Source organism: Oncorhynchus mykiss, chromosome 7 (assembly GCF_057628025.1).
Source record: "Oncorhynchus mykiss isolate SJ-2025 chromosome 7, ASM5762802v1, whole genome shotgun sequence".
Taxonomy (NCBI): domain Eukaryota; kingdom Metazoa; phylum Chordata; class Actinopteri; order Salmoniformes; family Salmonidae; genus Oncorhynchus; species Oncorhynchus mykiss.
The window spans coordinates 25,529,241-25,547,572 of NC_143028.1; the positions used below are offsets into that span (position 1 = coordinate 25,529,241).

General features: G+C 42.2%; 1 protein-coding gene and 1 long non-coding RNA gene across 5 annotated transcripts in view; one reads left to right on the forward strand and one right to left on the reverse strand.

Moving 5' to 3' along the window:
• LOC149982494 (uncharacterized) overlaps positions 1 to 18,332 on the forward strand; it is a 493,843-nt gene that overhangs the window by 270,507 nt on the left and 205,004 nt on the right. The gene's annotated exons all lie outside the window — the stretch shown is intronic.
• The window catches only part of LOC110527641 (protein TMEPAI), a 91,764-nt gene that overhangs the window by 19,724 nt on the left and 53,708 nt on the right, over positions 1 to 18,332 (reverse strand). The window contains exon 1 of one of the 4 annotated variants that reach the window (XM_021609049.3): positions 4,354 to 4,502. The exons of the other annotated variants lie outside the window; for them this stretch is intronic. Coding sequence (XP_021464724.2) covers positions 4,354 to 4,414 — 61 coding nt within the window. The 5' untranslated portion in view covers positions 4,415 to 4,502. Of the gene's footprint in view, positions 1 to 4,353; positions 4,503 to 18,332 lie in introns of those variants that run through there. 4 annotated transcript variants of the gene reach the window in all.

An 18,332-nucleotide genomic window follows, 5' to 3' on the forward strand; every position in this document is an offset into this window, starting at 1 on the left:
ATCCCCACAGTGACCGCACGTACATTTCCCAACCAGAAGCCATGGATTACATACAACATCCGCACCGAGCTAAAGGCTAGAGCTGCTGCGTTCAAGGAGCGGGACACTAATCCGGACGCTGATAAGAAATCCTGCTACGCCCTCAGGCGAAACAACAAACAGGCAAAGCGTCAATACAGGGCTAAGATTGAATCCTACTACACCGGATGTGGCAGGGCTTGAAAACTATTTCGGACTGCAAAGGGAAAGCCGTGAGCTGCCCAGTGACGCAAGCCTACCAGATGAGCTAAATGCCTTTTAAACTTGCTTCAAGGCAAGCAACACTGCATAAGAGCACCAGTTGTTCTGGACGACTGTGTGAGCTAGACCTTTAAACAGGTCAACATTCACAAAGCTGCGTGGCCAGACGAATTACCAGGACATGGACTCAAAGCATGCGCAGAACAACTGGTAAGTATCTTCACCGAAATGTTCATCCTCTCCCTGACCAAGTCTGTAATACCTACATGTTTCAAACAGAGTCTGTAATACCTACATGTTTCACGCAGCTTTGTGAATGTTGACATAGTTCTTGTGCCCAAGAAAGCGAAGGTAACCTGCCTAAATGATTTCCGCCCCATAGTACTCACGTCGGTAGCCATGAAGTGCTTGAAAAGGCTGGTCATGGCTCACATCAACACCCATCATCCCAGAAACCCTGGACCCACTCCAATTCGCATACCGCCCCAACAGATCCACGGATGACACAATCTCAATTGCCCTTTCCCACCTGGACAAAAGGAACACCTATTTGAGAATGCTGTTCATTGACTACAGCTCAACGATCAACACCATAGTACTCACAAAGCTCATCACTAAGCTAAGGACCTGGGACTAATCACCTCCCTTTGCAACTGGATCCTGGACTTCCTGACGGGCCGTCCCCACTGGTGGTAAGGGTAGGCAACAACACATGTGCCACGCTGATCCTCATCCTGGGCCCCTCCTGTGCTTAGTCTGTATACTTCTGGCCCTTCTTTGGACACTGTGTTAACAAACCTCCAGACGAGCTTCAATGCCATACAACTCTCCTTCCGTGGCCTCCAACTGGTGATTCTCTGACCCAACTCTACGCAAACGACACCATTCTGTATAATTCTGGCCCCTCTTTGGACACTGTGTTAACTAACCTCCAGACAAGCTTCAATGTCATTCAACTCTCTGGTCACCATAGCAGCACCCACTCGTAGCACGCGCTCCAGCAGGTATATCTCACTGGTCACCCCCAAAGCCAATTCCTCCTTTGGTCGCCTTTCCTTCCAGTTCTCTGCTGCCAATGACTGGAACAAACTGCAAAAATCACTAAAGCTGGAGACTCATATCTCCCTCACTAGCTTTAAGCAACAGCTGTCAGAGCAGCTCACAGATCACTGCACCTGTACATAGCCCATCTGTAAACAGCCCATCTATCTACCTCATCCCCATTCTGTATTTATTTATATATCTTGCTCTTTTGCACCCCAGTATCTCTACTTGCACATTCATCTTCTGCACATCTACAATTCCTTATGTTTAATTGCTATATTGTAATTACTTCGCCACCATGGCCTATTTATTGCCTTAACTCCCTTATCTTACCTCATTTGCACTCACTGTATATAGACTTTTTGTTTTCTTTTTTTCTACTGTATTATTGACTGTATGTTTTGTTTATTCCATGTGTAACTCTGTGTTCTTGTATGTGTCAAATTGCTATACTTTATCTTGGCCAGGTCGCAGTTGCATATGAGAACTTGTTCTCAAGTAGCCTACCTGGTTAAATAAAGGTGAAATATATATATATATATATATTTTAAAATATATTAGTCGCCAAACCCACTGGCTCCAGGTCATCTATAAGACTTTGCTAGGTAAAGCCCAGCCTTATCTCAGCTCACTAGTCACCACAGCAGCACCCACCCACAGCACGCGCTCCAGCAGGTATATTTCACTGGTCACCCCCAAAGCCAATTCATCCTTTGGCCGCCTTTCCTTACAGTTCTCTGCTGCCAATGACTGAAACGAATTTCAAAAATCACTGAAGCTGAAGACTCATATTTCCCTCACTAACTTTAAGCATCAGCTGTCAGAGCAGCTTACAGATCGTTGCACATAGCCCATCTGTAAATAGCCCACCCAACTCCCTCATCCCCATATTGTTATCACATCTATCACTCCTGTGTTTAACTTCTAAATTGTAATTATTTTGCCACTATAGCCTATGTATTGCCTTACCTCCCTTATCCTACCTCCTTTGCACACACTGTATATATACTTTTTATATTGTATTATTGACTGTATGTTTGTTTATTCTCTGTGTTGTTTCTGTCGCACTGCTTTGCTTTATCTTGGCCAGGTTGCAGTTGTAAATGAGAACTTGTTCTCAAATGGCCTACCCGGTTAAATAAAAAAATATATAACATTAGTCCCCTCCTGTACTCCCTGTTCACCCACGACTGTGTGGCCAAGCACGACTCCAACGCAATCATTATGTTTGCTGACGACAACAGTTGTAGGCCTGATCACCGACAACAATGAGACGGCCTATAGGGAGGAGGTCAGAGAACTGGCAGTGTGGTGCCAGGACAACAACCTCTCCCTCAATGTGAGCAAGACAGAGGAGCTGATCGTGGACTATATGAAAAGGAGGGCCGAACAGGCCCCCATTAACATCGACTGGGCTGAAGTGGTGCGGGTCGAGAGTTTCATGTTCCTTGGTGTTCACATCACCAACAAACTATCATGGTCCAAACACACCAAGACAGTTGTGAAGAGGGCATCTGACCATAAGGCGCTACAGAGGGTAGTGCGTATGGGCCAGTACATCACTGGGGCCAAGCTTCCTGACATCCAGGACCTATATACTTGGCGGTGTCAGAGGAAGGCCCAAAGAATTGTCAAAGATTCCAGTCACCCAAGTCATAGACTTTTCTCTTTGCTACCGTATGGCCAAGTCTAGGACCAAAAGGCTCCTTAACAGCTTCTACCGCATAGCCGTAAGACTGCTGAACAATCAAATGGCCACTCGGACTACCCCCTGTATATAGCCTCGTTACTGTTATGTAAATCTTGTGTTACTTTTTGATTTTATTACATTTTTATTTATTTCATTTATTTTGTAAATATTTTCTTAACTCTATTTCTTCAACTGCATTGTTGGTTAAGGGCTTGTAAGTAAGCATTACACGGTAAGGTGATATTCAAACGTAAGCATTTCACGGTAAGGTTGTAATTTGATTGGCTGCTTCCAGTGAAAAGTTTGTTATTTACTTCCTGGAAAATACCAACAGAATCCATTAAAATCAAAGCAAATGTATTTGTCACATGCGCCGAATACAACAGGTGTAGACCTCACTGTGAAATGTTTAATGTCTTATGTTTGAATATCACCAGTGATCATCACCATAGTGATACACTCCAAAAGGTGTTTGTGTACAGTATGTTTGTGCCTGTGCGTCTCTGTTTGTCTTTCTGTCTGTGCATGTGAAGTGAAAAGAGTGAAGTTAGTGGTCCGCTTAGAGGCTCTATTGATCCTGAGGCAATGGGCAATGGGAGCTCTTTTCCCCAGCAGAGTTCACAACAGTGTCGATGCAGACAGACAGAGCAATCTTTGTTTGGAGACAGGGCAGGACAGCCTGACCTTCCCCTCCCCCATGTGACCCCAGACAGACGGAGCATGCACACACACACACACACACACACACACACACACACACACACACTCTTTCTAACTCAGACACACTTTGTGACACTTCAGCAGTCAGAGAGAAAGAGTGAGAGAAAGTTCACGGACAGCCCTACATAAAAAACCCAGCAGGGACATTTGCCCCAAGCAACTACTTCCATCAAACACAGACAGCCTAACTAAACAGATAAGCAAAGCATAAGATAACACAGTAGCTTCCGCTGTGAAACAGTCTAACTTATTCTATTCAAGATGACAAAGAGACCAAGCTATGCAAAGAGTGTGCACATAACCCAGATACTGAAATGCTCTCGCAGGCTAGACAGACTTGATAATAGTTTGTTGCAAAATTCCATAACTCTTACCAGCAACTAGTACACAACGTTGTCTGACTTTCAGCTGTATTCAAGGAGAGTTTGCCATCCTCAGACAACAACAAAGGCTTTTATCGCAGTAGCTAAACACAGACAACCACACAATTGGAGAATAAACTGAAATTCGAGAAAGTCTAGAAAATGAGCACAAAGACTCATCGCGTTACACTTTTGACTTGGGAATAAAAACTACAAATGCATTATGAACTTTACACAATCATTAAAATACAAGATACACAAATATTAAAATCCCAAATCCAAGAATGCACAACTCACCGCTACATGGAGTTTGAACACAGTTATAGTGGTGGGGGGGACCTCCTGAAACCGGCTGCATCGTGTTACCTACTAATACCTGAACTTTGGTGAGCGAGACGACACACACACTGCGACTCACAAAGGTCTGCAGCCTTGTCCCCACTTTTTCTCACACACATTCCTCGACAGACACAACAGCTGACTTCCTGCAACCCCCCTCCCTCTCGCTCACAAATATGGGGGGCAAGTAGAGGGAGGAGGCAAGGAAAGAGAACAAACAGACCTAGTTTTCCAGAGGGAGAGAGCGGGTTAGGGGGAGTGGTAGGACAGACCACAGAAAGACAGATGGGTCAAAGATGGAGGGGATAATGATATGAGAAAGACTGAAAGAGAGAGGGATGAGGAGGGTGAAAAAAGGAGAGCTCCAATGTGGCCCAAGCCATTGAGTCTAGCCTCTTTTTTTTGATTGAGTTAATTTTACCTGAAATATGAGAGAAAGGAAATTACCAGAATTACCACTGCAAAGCACATTCCTATATATTTAATAATTTACTGTAAATTACACTTCTTCATAACACATTTATTTACAACCTTAAATACACAAACCTGCGGATAATACAAAAATATGTTACTAGAATTCCTCAAGTTATTAAAGTCAACAGTTATGGAAAAGAAACACAAATACAGTTCATTCATAAAGTTTGTCCACATTTTGTTGTGTTACAGCCTGAATTTAAAATGGATTCAATTGAAATGTTGTGTCCCTGACCTACACACATTACCCCATAAGGTCAAAGTGGAATTATGTTTTTACAATTAAATAAAAGACGAAACGCTGAAATGTCTTGAGTCAATAAGTATTCAACACCTTTCTGGCAAGCCTGACAAGTCACATAATAAGTTGCATGGACTCACTCTGTGTGCAATAATAGTGTTTTTGAATGACTACCTCATCTCTGTATCCCACACATACAATAATTGTAAAGGTCCCTCAGTCGATTTGCAAAAATTGCAAACACAGATTCAACCACAAAGACCAGGGAGGTTTTCCAATAAAAGGCACCAATTGGTAGATGAAAAAAGAAGACAAAAACAGACATTGAATATCCCTTTTAGCATGGTGAAGATATCAATACACCCAGTCACTACAAAGAAACAGGCTTCATTCCTAACTCAGTTGCTGGAGAGGAAGGAAACCATGAGGCCAACGATGACTTTGAAACAGGGATAGGAGAAACACTGAGGCTGGATCAACAAGATTGTAGTTACTCCACAATACTAACCTAAATGACAGAGTGAAAAGAAGGAAGCCTGTACAGAATACAAATATTGCAAAACATGCATCATGTTTGCAATAAGACACTACAGTAAAACTGCAGAAAAAAATTGGCGAAGAACTTAACTTTGTCTTTATTACTTTATTTATTTAACTTTATGTCCTCAGTACAAAGCGTTATGTTTGGGGCAAATCCAACACAACACTGAGTACCACTCTTCATATTTTCAAGCATGGTGGTGGCTGCATCATGTTATGGGTATGCTTGTCATTGGTAAGGACTATGGAGTTTTTTAGGATAAAAACAAAGATAATGGCTCGGTCTGCTTTCCACCAGACACTGCGAGAGAAATTCACCTTTCAGCAGGACAATAACATAAAACACAAGGCCAAATATATACTGGAGATGCTTACCAAGATGATATTGAATGTTCCAGAGTGGCCTAGTTATAGGACCACATCGCAGTGCCCACTGGCTTGCTTTCTCCCTTTCTTCACCCCCCTCCCTAGGCCCCCTCTTTCCCTATCCAGCTGGGCTTCAGCTCTCCAGCCCAAACACTCACTCTCCCCCCCTTGGGGGTTCCATAGACAGAGCCAAATGTCTGGTTCCACTGACATGTCTATTTGGGATATTATATTATGTAGAATCCAGGGACATGGTGTTATTGGGTACCCTATATCATCGGCTAGGCTTACATCATATCAGAGGCTATATATCAAAGCAACAATGAAGCCAGCTACATTGTCTACAACCAACATTGTGTCTTGTGAGAAGTCTTTTTGTGTTGGTATTAAATGATATTTTGATTTGATTTATTACGAACCCCATTAGTCGATACCAATGGAGACAGCTAGTCTGTCTCACTGGGGTCCAACACATAACGAAAAAGACATTACAGACAAAATACTTGACAACCGACATACAATAATGCACTTCCAGTAGTCCATTTTCTATCTATCGTTTCTGGATCATTTGAACAGACGAACCATTGCATGAGAGAAGTAATATTGTTATGAGAAAGGCAAGCGAAATGGAAGTTATTCATCTTATTGTTGATTCAGCCGCGCTCCCCTTCATGCTCCTGAATGGCTTATCTTGAGGAATGCAAATGCAAATGTTTTTGGAGTCTGGTCCAGGAATGGTTGTTATCCCATAATATTCGGGTGCAGTTGGACCTGCAAACTGTATTGCTGGGGATTTGAAGGACCACAGTCAGTCAATGGGAAATATCATTGTGCTCTTGGGTAAAAATGATATTTTTAGGGTTTATTTTTTCTGAATAAATGTTGCAGATGGGAAGGTGTGAGTCTCTAGTAAGACACCATGGGAGAATGGAGGGATGTATTCCGAGAGGAAATGGTAGAATGACGATTTATTGGGAAACATGGGTTGATCTGTGGCTGTCTGAAGGGTGGAATTGAAGAGTGTTGGAATAATTATATAAATGAATGTACAATATAAATGTTTGAGTTCCTCTAAATCAGGAGTGAGGGTGGGGATGGGAATATTGTATGTTTTGCTTTCGCTATTTATGTTTTATGGTTTGGTTTCATGCTGTGAGCGGTCTGTCTTCTGGTCATGGTAGTTAAGGGTGCGCTCGCTTCCATGCCGGCCCGGACGACGGGTGGAGCTTGGTTTTCCCCTACCTTAGAAAATCCCTTTGGGCTGGGAGCAGGGCCTTGCTTTGCCGGCATCTCTGGGAAGGTGGGAGCGAGCGCTCACCCTGACCAGAGCACCTACGGATGGGAGCGGATATTTTTATTGTATGTGTATTGTATAGTATTTTATTGTTGTTTTAAGAATATGAAATAAATAATATTACATATACAGTGCCTTCTGAAAGTATTCAAACACCTTGACTATTTACGCATTTTGATTCGTTACAGCTTCATTTTAAAATAAATGACAAAGCAAAAACAGGCTTTTAGAAATGTTAGAAAATGTATTAAAAATAAAAAACATAAACGTTATTTACATACAGTACCAGTCAAAAGTTTGGACACACCTTCTCATTCAAGGGTTTTTCTTTGTTTTTACTATTTTCTACATTGTAGAAAAACAGTGAAGACATCAAAACTATGAAATAACACACATGGAATAATGTAGTAACCACAAAAGTGTTGAACAATGGCAAGAAGAGCTCAAATATGAAAAGAGAAACGACAGTCCAATATTACTTTAAGACATGTAGGTCAGTCAATCCTGAAAATTTCAAGAACTTCTGAAAGTGCAGTCGCAAAAACCATCATGATGAATCTGCCTCTCATGAGGATCGCCGAAAGGAAGACCCAGAGTTACCTCTGCTGCACAGGATAAGCTCATTACTAGCCTCAGAAATTGAAGCCCAAATAAATGCTTCAGAGTTCAAGTAACAGACACATCTCAACATCAACTTTTCAGAGGAGACTGCATGAATCAGGCCTTTGTGGTCGAATTGCTGCAAAGAAACCACTACTTACCCTAGTAAAACTGACTATCCTACCGATCCTCGACTTCGGCGATGTCATCTACAAAATAGCTTCCAATACTCTACCCAGCAAACTAGATGCAGTTTATCACAGTGCCATCCGTTTTGTTACTAAAGCACCTTATACCACCCACCACTGCGACCTGTATGCTCTAGTCGGCTGGCCCTCGCTACATATTCGTCGCCAGACCCACTGGCTCCAGGTCATCTACAAGTCCATGCTAGGTAAAGCTCCGCCTTATCTCAGTTCACTGGTCACGATGGCAACACCCACCCGTAGCACGCGCTCCAGCAGGTGTATCTCACTGATCATCCCTAAAGCCAACACCTCATTTGGCCGCCTTTCGTTCCAGTTCTCTGTTTCCTGTGACTGGAACGAATTGCAAAAATCGCTGAAGTTGGAGACTTTTATCTCCCTCACCAACTTCAAACATCTGCTATCTGAGCAGCTAACCGATCGCTGCAGCTGTACATAGTCTATCGGTAAATAACCCACCCAATTTACCTACCTCATCCCCATACTGTTTATGTTTATTTACTTTTCTGCTCTTTTGCACACCAGTACCTCTACCTGTACATGACCATCTGATCATTTATCACTCCAGTGTTAATCTGCAAAATTGTAATTATTCGCCTACCTCCTCATGCATTTTGCACACAATGTACAGTGGGGCAAAAAAGTATTTAGTCAGCCACCAATTGTTTAAGTTCTCCCACTTAAAAAGATGAGAGAGGCCTGTAATTGTCATCATAGGTACACTTCAACTATGACAGACAAAATTAGAAAAATAATTCCAGAAAATCACATTGTAGGATTTGTAATGAATTTATTTGCAAATTATGGTGGAAAGTAAGTCAGAGGCCGAGCCTTCTCTTGTCTCTACTCCTCCTGTTACGGGTCTGAGACGCCAAAGCTTCCCACCATTAGCTCTGACAAATTGAAAACCCTAGTCATTGGGGACTCCATTTACCCGCAGTATTAGACTTAAAACGAATCATCCAGGGGGCAGGGCTACTGACGTTAAGGCTAATCTGAAGATGGTGCTGGCTAAAGCTAAAACTGGCGAGTGTAGAGAGTATAGAGATATTGTTATCAACGTCGGCACCAAGCGCAACATAGCTTCAGCCTGTAAATCAGCTAGAAAGATGTGTCGGCATCGAGTAATTGTCTCTGGGCCCCCTCCCAGTTAGGGGGAGTGATGAGCTCTACAACAGAGTCTCACAACTCAATCGCTGGTTGAAAACTGTTTTCTGCCCCTCCCAAAAGATAGAATTTGTAGATAATTGGCCCTCTTTCTGGGACTCACCCACAAACAGGACCAAGCCTGGCCTGTTGAGGAGTGACATACTCCATCCTAGCTGGAGGGGTGCTCTCATAACTCCTCTAGCTCCACAATGAAATAGGGTGCAGGCCAGGCAGTGGAGTCTGCCACTAGCACAGTCAGTGTAGTCAGCTCAGCTATCCCCATTGAGACCGTGTCTGTGCTCAACCTAGGTTGGGCAAAACTAAACATGGCGGTGTTCGCCTTAGCAATCTCACTAGAATAAAGACCTCCTCCATTCCTGCCATTATTGAAAGAGATCGTGATACCTCACATTTCAAAATAGGGCTACTTAATGTTAGATCCCTCATTTCAAAGGCAGTTATAGTCAATGAACTAATCACTGATCATAATCTTGATGTGATTGGCCTGACTGAAACATGGCTTAAGCCTGATGAATTTACTGTGTTAAAATGAGTTCTCACCTCCTGGTTACACTCGTGACCATATCCCCCGTGTATCCCGCAAAGGCGGAGGTGTTGCTAACATTTACGATAGCAAATTTCTATTTACAAAACCCCCCCGACGTTTTCGTCTTTTGAGCTTCTAGTCATGAAATCTATGCAGCCTACTCAATCACTTTTTATAGCTACTGTTTACAGGCCTCCTGGGCCATATACAGCATTCCTCAATGAGTTCCCTGAATTCCTATCAGACCTTGTAGTCATAGCAGATAATATGCACATTTTTGGTGATTTTAATATTCACATGGAAAAGTCCACAGGCCATCATCGACTCAGTGGGTTTTGTCCAACATGTCTCTGGACCTAGATTTGTCCCATGGAATAAATGTTATGGATCTTAATGTTTTTCCTCATGTTCCTGGACTATCGGACAACCATTTATTACGTTTGCAATCGCAACATATAATCTGCTCAGACCCCAACCAAGGAGCATCAAAAGTCATGCTATAAATTTTTGATGCCCGTCCAGACTCTCTCTGCCTACCCAAGGACGTCAGAGGACAAAAATCAGTTAACCACCTAACTGAGGAACTCAATTTAACCTTGAGAAATACCCTAGATGCAGTTGCACCCCTAAAAACTAAAAACATTTCTCATAAGGAATTAGCTCCCTGGTATACAGAAAATACCCGAGCTCTGAAGCAAGCTTCCAGAAAATTGGAACGGAAATGTCGCCACACCAAACTGTAAGTCTTCCGACTAGCTTGGAAAGACAGTACCGTGCAATATCAAAGAGCCCTCACTGCTGCTCGATCATCCTATTTTTCCAACTTAATTGAGGAAAATAAGAACAATCCGAAATGTGTTTTTGATACTGTCGCAAAGCTAACTAAAAAGCAGCATTCCCCAAGAGAGGATCGCTTTCACTTTTCACAGCAGTAATAAAATCATTAGAAAGCAAATTATGGACTCCTCTTTAAATCTGTGTATTTCTCCAAAGATCAGTTGTCCTGAGTCTGCACAACTCTGCCAGGACCTAGGATCAAGAGACACTCAAGTGGTTTAGTACTATATCTCTTGACGCAATGATGAAAAAAATAATGGTCTCTAAACCCTCAAGCTGCATACAGGACCCTATTCCAACTAAACTACTGAAAGAGCTGCTTCCTGTGCTTGGCCCTCCTATTTTGTACATAATAAACGGCTCTCTATCCAATGGATGTGTACCAAACTCACTGAAAGTGGCAGTAATAAAGCCTCTCTTGAAAAAGCCAAACCTTGACCCAGAAAATATTTAAAAAGCTATCGGCCTATATCAAATCTTGAATTCCTCTCAACATTTTTAGAAAAGCTGTTGTGCAGCAACTCACTGCCTTCCTGAAGACAAACAATGTATACGAAAGGCTTCAGTCTGGTTTTAGACCCCATCATAGCACTGAGACTGCACTTTTGAAGGTGGTAAATTACCTTTTAATGGCATCAGACCGAGGCTCTGCATCTGTCATCGTGCTCCTAGACCTTAGTGCTGCTTTTGATACCATATTGATACCACATTCTCTTGGAGAGATTGGAAACCCAAATTGGTCTACAGGGACAAGTTCTGGCCTGCGTTAGATCTTATCTGTCGGAAAGATATCGGTTTGTCCTCTGACAAATCAACTGTAAATTTCGGTGTTCCTCAAGGTTCCGTTGTAGGACCATTTTGTTTTCACTATATATTTTACCTCTTGGAGATGTCATTCGAAAATATAATGTTAACTTTCACTACTATGCGGATGACACACAGCTGTACATTTCAATGAAACAATGTGAAGCCCCAAAATTGCCCTCGCTAGAAGCCTGTGTTTCAGACATAAGGAAGTGGATGGCTGCAAACTTTCTACTTTTAAACTCGGACAAAACAGAGATACTTGTTCTAGGTCCCAAGAAACAAAGAGATCTTCTGATGAATCTGACAATTAATCTTGATGCTTGTACAGTAGTCTCAAATAAAACTGTGAAGGACCTCGGCGTTACTCTGGACGCCGATCTCTCTTTTGACGAACATATCAATGAAAGCTCTTTTCCATCTCCGTAACATTGCAAAAATCAGAAACTTTCTGTCCAAAAATGAATCCATGATTTTGTTACTTCTAGGTTAGACTACTGCAATGCCCTCCTTTCCGGCTACCCAGATAAAGTGCTAAATAAACTTCAGTTAGTGCTAAATACGGCTGCTATAATCCTGACTAGAACCAAAAAATGTGATCATATTACTCCAGTGCTAGCCTCCCTACACTGGCTTCCTGTTAAGGCAAGGGCTGATTTCAAGGTTTTACTGCTAACCTACAAAGCATTACATGGGCTTGCTCCTAATTATCTTTCCGATTTGGTCCTGCCGTACATATCTACACGTACGCTACGGTCACAAGACGCAGGCCTCCTAATTGTCCCTAGAATTTCTAAGCAAGAGGCAGGGCTTTCTCCTATAGAGCTCAATTTTTATGGAATGGTCTGCCTATCCATGTGAGAGACACAAACTCGGTCTCAACCTTTAAGTCTTTACTGAAGACTCATCTCTTTTCAGTGGGTCATATGATTGAGTGTAGTCTGGCCCAGGAGTGTGAAGGTGAACGGAAAGGCTCTGGAGCAACGAACTGCCCTTGCTGTCTCTGCCTGGCCGGTTCCCCTCTCTCCACTGGGATTCTCTGCCTCTAACCCTATTACAGGGGCTGAGTCACTGGCTTACTGGTGCTCTTCCATTCCGTCCCTAAGAGGGGTACATCACTTGAGTGGGTTGAGTCACTGACGTGATCTTTCTATCTGGGTTGGCGCCCCCCTTGGGTTGTGCCGTGGCAGAGATCTTTTTGGGCTATACTCGGCCTTGCCTCAGGATGGTAAGTTGGTGGTTGAAGATATCCCTCTACCCGCAAAGTGGGTGGGGTTATATCCTGCCTGTTTGGCCCTGTCCGGGGGTATCATCGGATGGGGCCACAGTGTCTCCTGACCCCTCCTGTCTCAGCCTCCAGTGTTTATGCTGCAGTAGTTTAGATGTCGGGGGGCTAGGGTCAGTCTGTTATATCTGGAGTACTTATCCTGTCTTATCTGGTGTCCTGTGTGAATTTAAGTATGCTCTCTCTAACTCTCTTTCTTTCTTTCTTTCTTTCTTTCTTTCTCTCTCTCTCTCAGAGGACATGAGCCCTAGGACCATGCCTCAGGACTACCTGGCATGATGACTCCTTGCTGTCCCCAGTCCACCTGGCCGTGCTGCTGCTCCCGTTTTAACTGTTCTGCCTGCGGCTATGGAACCCTGACCTGTTCGCTGGATGTGCTACCTGTCCCAGACCTGCTGTTTTCAACTCTCTAGCAACAGCAGGAGCGGTAGAGATACTCTCAATGATCAGCTATGAAAAGCCAACTGACATTTACTCCTGAGGTGCTGACTTGTTGCACCCTCGACAACTACTGTTATTGTTATTATTTGACCAAGCTGGTCCTTTATGAACATTTGAACATCTTGTCCATATTTTGTTATAAATCTCCACCCGGCACAGCCAGAAGAGGACTGGCCACCCCTCATAGCCTGGTTCCTCTCTAGGTTTCTTCCTAGGTTTTGTCCTTTCCAGGGAGTTTTTCCTAGCCACCGTGCTTCTACACTGTAACGGAATTCCTCTTCTTCAGAGGAGGAGTAGCAAGGATCAGACCAATGTGCAGGGTGGTAAGTGTTCTTTACAATATATTTAATAAATCAACAGAACAATCAACAAAAATAACAAAAGTACAAACAAACAACCGAAACAGTCCTGTATGGTGAAAACACTAACACAGGATACAACCACCCACAAAACATAATAGAAAACAGGCTACCTAAATATGGCTCCCAATCAGAGACTGACACCTGCCTCTGATTGAGAACCATACTAGGCCAAACACATAGAAATATAACAACAGAACAAAACATAGAAAAACAACATAGAATGCCCACCCCAACTCACGCCCTGACCTACTAAAATAAAGACATAAAAAAGGAACTAATGTCAGAACGTGACATACACCTGCATTGCTTGCTGTTTGGGGTTTTTGGCTGGGTTTCTGTACAGCACTTTGAGATATCAGCTGATGTAAGAAGGGTTATATGAATCAATCTGATTTGATTGTTAAGGGCAGCATTTATTCCAGTTCAAAATAGTTTGCCAAAACACTTCCATCAGATTGTGCTGCTTTCCCCTCTTGTAACAATTGCTCAACGAGTCTATGACCACAGTTGCATGATTTTTTTGTTGTTGTTTTGAATCACACGGCCACCAAAAGGTCTATGCACTTCTCATCCAAAACAGTTTGGAACAGAAAGTACATATATTATGAAGACATTTTGTGAAGTTATGTTCATTTTGGTCTTTGGCAAGGTTTTTTTTCAGCTGTTCGTGCAGAAAATCTACACCTCTTCCTTTGTCATTGGTCAACAGTCTTTAAGTGTTTGTTGTCATTCAACAATAGATGACTCGTTTTACATTTTAGTTTGATGAAAAATTGTATGACTAAGATCTCCTCAGTAAAAAACAGATGGACAAACAGTACCTTTTCTAATCTTTCAAACAAAAGTATTTTAAGGGAGTAAGCGAGCGCACTCGTTCGGTGTTAGGTGCCTGCCAAACCGAAGCATGCAGAGACTAAGAGGCCTTTAGTCGTGGGAAGTTGGGAGTGGCCAGATAGCAGATTGTGTGTGTGTGTGTACACAAGGAAGGGTGGGGGTTATCAGTCTGTAAAACTGTCTGTTCACATGGGCAGGAAGGAGGGGTGTGTGTGTGCATGTCTGTGTGTGTCTGTGACAGAGGGGGTTGTAGATGAGAAAAGACTGTGTTGAAAGGGGTTGCAATGCTCAGAGCAGACAGGGCACGTTTGCACTGTGCAGAGTCACTGAGAAGGGCAGAGCAGCGAGAGACCTAGACAGAGAAGAGTGATAGAGAGACACAAGGGGGGGAGGGGGGGGGGGGTGACAAAGCACATCACTTTTCATTGACTTTGGAGCCACAGTCACACAACCAACAAGTGTGGGAACTTTAGACTGGGTATACTCACACTATTGATACGGGTGAGGAAAAAAAGGAGTGGCAAGTGGGAAGTTGGGCTAAGTGAATTATTTAGCTTTCGGGTGATTTCTCACAAAACTAAAAGGAAAAAAAGCCATGATGTAACAAAATGTTATCCATGGAACAGTCCTTTGGAGGAAGGATTGTTGACATATTTGTGACATTTTGGCCTTACCCAGGCCTCCTTTAAGACTTCATCTGTAGGTGCTACAAAGCAAACATTTATGTCACCTTTACCGCATGCACTGTAATATGAGTAATATTTTGATTTCAATAACAATTTTGTTTAATTACATTCATTTATGAATAACGGAAAATAAAAACATGCATATTGAAAATATATTTTTCAATATTGAAATATTAATGTAGGAAAATTGTTATTGAAATAAAAATACTCATATTACAGAGAAAGCGGTAAACACCAATCTTTCTAGAACCTACAAACATTATGGAGTTTTAATGGAGGCCTGGGTAAGGCCAAAATGTCACAAATATTGCAACTTCAATTAATTATTTCTCAATTATGTTTTAAGTTACAAATGTCAAATAAGTCAACAATCTTTCCTCCAAAGGGACCCTTCTATGGGTTACATTTTGTGAAAATCAATAAAAGCATGGTATTTTTTGTTTGTGAGGAATCACCTTTTGCCTTATATAGGGAAATTATAGCGTAGATGCTAACACTGATCTGCTCAGTCAAAAATTTGGGAACTTAGATGTTAGTCAGTAGGGCTGGGCGATATGTCCCAAATATAATATAACAATATTTTTGTCAATTTATACTCAACCAAACTAGGAGAAAACATACAGTGAAGTAGTCTGACTTCTATAACTTTACATTTTTGTTGGCATTGTATCTAAACATTGTTAAAGACTATATTGTAAAAATCAATACCAGTATGTGGAGCTTTCAGTGAAATTCTGAGACTACGCTTTCTCAGAAGAGCCAATTGAACTGCAAGCAAAGCATGCACCACCCAACACCCAGCTTATGGCTGGAGCTTTGGTGAACTTCATAGGTGTTTGTGAGTGTATGTTCACACATGTCTAGTGGGTTAGGTGGTGGGTTAGGGAGAGAGAGAGAGGGTGAAAAGGCCCAACGTAATGGGAAACCTTCCTGTAGTCTTTGTTTGGACAAGTCTCGGGGGAGAAAATGTTCAATAAACAAAGCTGACTGTGCTTTAATCAAACTCAAGTTATAGTAATTATTTCAACCCAAACAACAGGGGCACGCATGAAGGAGTCTAAATGGATTTGATAGAATGAGCGGTGAGTCCAGACAACAGCTGTCGGAAAACAGGTCTAGTGGAACTATGGTTGTCATCTAGTCAGGAGGAAAGGGGACCATTAAGACAAACAAAACCAGAATTGTTGCTCTTTAAAATCTCTGCCTCTGTATTTTATGTTTTCAGAAATAGCTTAACAGCTCAGAGCGAGTTTCAATTGCTGCCCGTGTCTGTTACGCATTTCCAGACACAGAAGCAACCCACACCCATTCAAACACAGTTTTACTGAGCTGCTGTATATGAGACTCATAGGCCTAGTTAAGAGGCATTCACAAACACATGTTTACATAAATTATTTTGTCATTTAGCAGACGTTCTATTCAGAGCCACGTACAGTAGTAGTGAGTGTATACATTTTTCATACTGGTCCCCCATGGGAATCAAACACACAACCCTGGCATTGAAAGTCTCACACTCTACCAACTGAGGCGAACAGGACGCACAGTATGGGAATACACACACACTAAGTGGACATAACACACACAAACACTATAAGGGAGATAAGCAGGCAGACTTGACATAATGATATGGAGTGCACACAGTGCAGTGCTTTTTCAGTTGACCTTTATTTCACCACATTTGTCCCATGAATGGATTTAAAATGTATTTCGGGCCAATATATTTTTACAAGAACGGAATTGCAAAACAGAGAGAAAAACTAAAGCCACTGCAATGAAGCACCAGGAAGGGACTCGAACCATCATTCCAGTCATGTGTGTGGAAGACACTTAGCCATCAAGATACAGGGGTTGTGGGCCCATCCATTAGGCTACACTAACCCTCATGCACTATGCCAAGTTACACCAGGGAGCACACTCTCCCAGTCCAATGAAGGGCAACAAAACTACCTCAAGAACCAAATGAATTGCAAAAAGCAACTGTTCTCCAAAGTGCAACATAGTCTGTCCACAGTAGGAACACAACGCTGTGGCTTAACTAAGAACTGATCCTAAACCAGGAATGAAGGAAATGTATAATCTGAATGCAATAACGGGACAGGTAAAGGCCTACAGACTTTGCAACTAGATAAATAGAGATTTCTTGATTTCAAGGTACAGCTTAGAAAAAACCCACACAGACTGGTATTAGAGTCGTGCCATGACACCCACCATCACAGATTGTTCTGAAATCATTTCTGTAGTTAGAAACAGATAAGACTAGCATTCCTGCAACATTATTTTCTTTACATTTTATTTGATCTCTTGAGAAATTAAGCTAATTGTTTGCACTCAAATTGGCTCTCGTGATTTATAGGATCCATTTACTATTCACTAAATATAGTCCTGAATATCCGAATTGGATATAGTACTGAACATGCGATTTGGACCAAACTTCTTCTTACCATTGGGTAAGACATTAAATTGTCAAAATCCCCATGGACCCCCCACGCCAATCGCACCCCAACAACCAGTATACAGTATTAGTTCTACATGTCTGACAAGTAGTATCGAGCTGCCGCTTGGAGTATTGCGTCTTCATCCTATGTAATGTATTCCCTGTGAATCTGGTGGGTTTTCCACCCTGTTTAGAGAAATTAACCATTGTAGTCGCTTGCATTATTTACTATAAATTATTGTGAAAGTAGGTTTTGCCCACTACAGTCGTGGCCAAACGTTTTGAGAATGAAACAAGTATTAATTTTCACAAAGTTTGCTGCTTCAGTGTCTTTAGATTTTTTTTTCAGATGTTACTATGGAACACTGAAGTATAATTACAAGCATTTCATTGACAATTATATGAAGTTGATGCAAAGAGTCAATATTTGCAGTGTTGACCCTTCTTTTTCAAGACCTCTGCTATCCGCCCTGGCATTGCTGTCAATTAACTTCTGGGCCACATCCTGACTGATGGCAGCCTATTCTTGCATAATCAATGCTTGGAGTTTGTCAGAATTTGTGGGTATTTGTTTGTCCACCTGCCTCTTGAGGATTGATCACACGTTCTCAATGGGATTAAGGTCTGGGGAGATTCCTGGCCATGGACCCAAAATATTGATGTTTTGTTCCCCGAGCCACTTAGTTATCACTTTTGCCTTATGGCAAGGTGCTCCATCATGCTGGAAAAGGCATTGTTTGTCACCAAACTGTTCCTGGATGGTTGGGAGAAGTTGCTCTCGGAGGACGTGTTGGTACCATTCTTTATTCATGACTGTGTTCTTAGGCAAAATTGTGA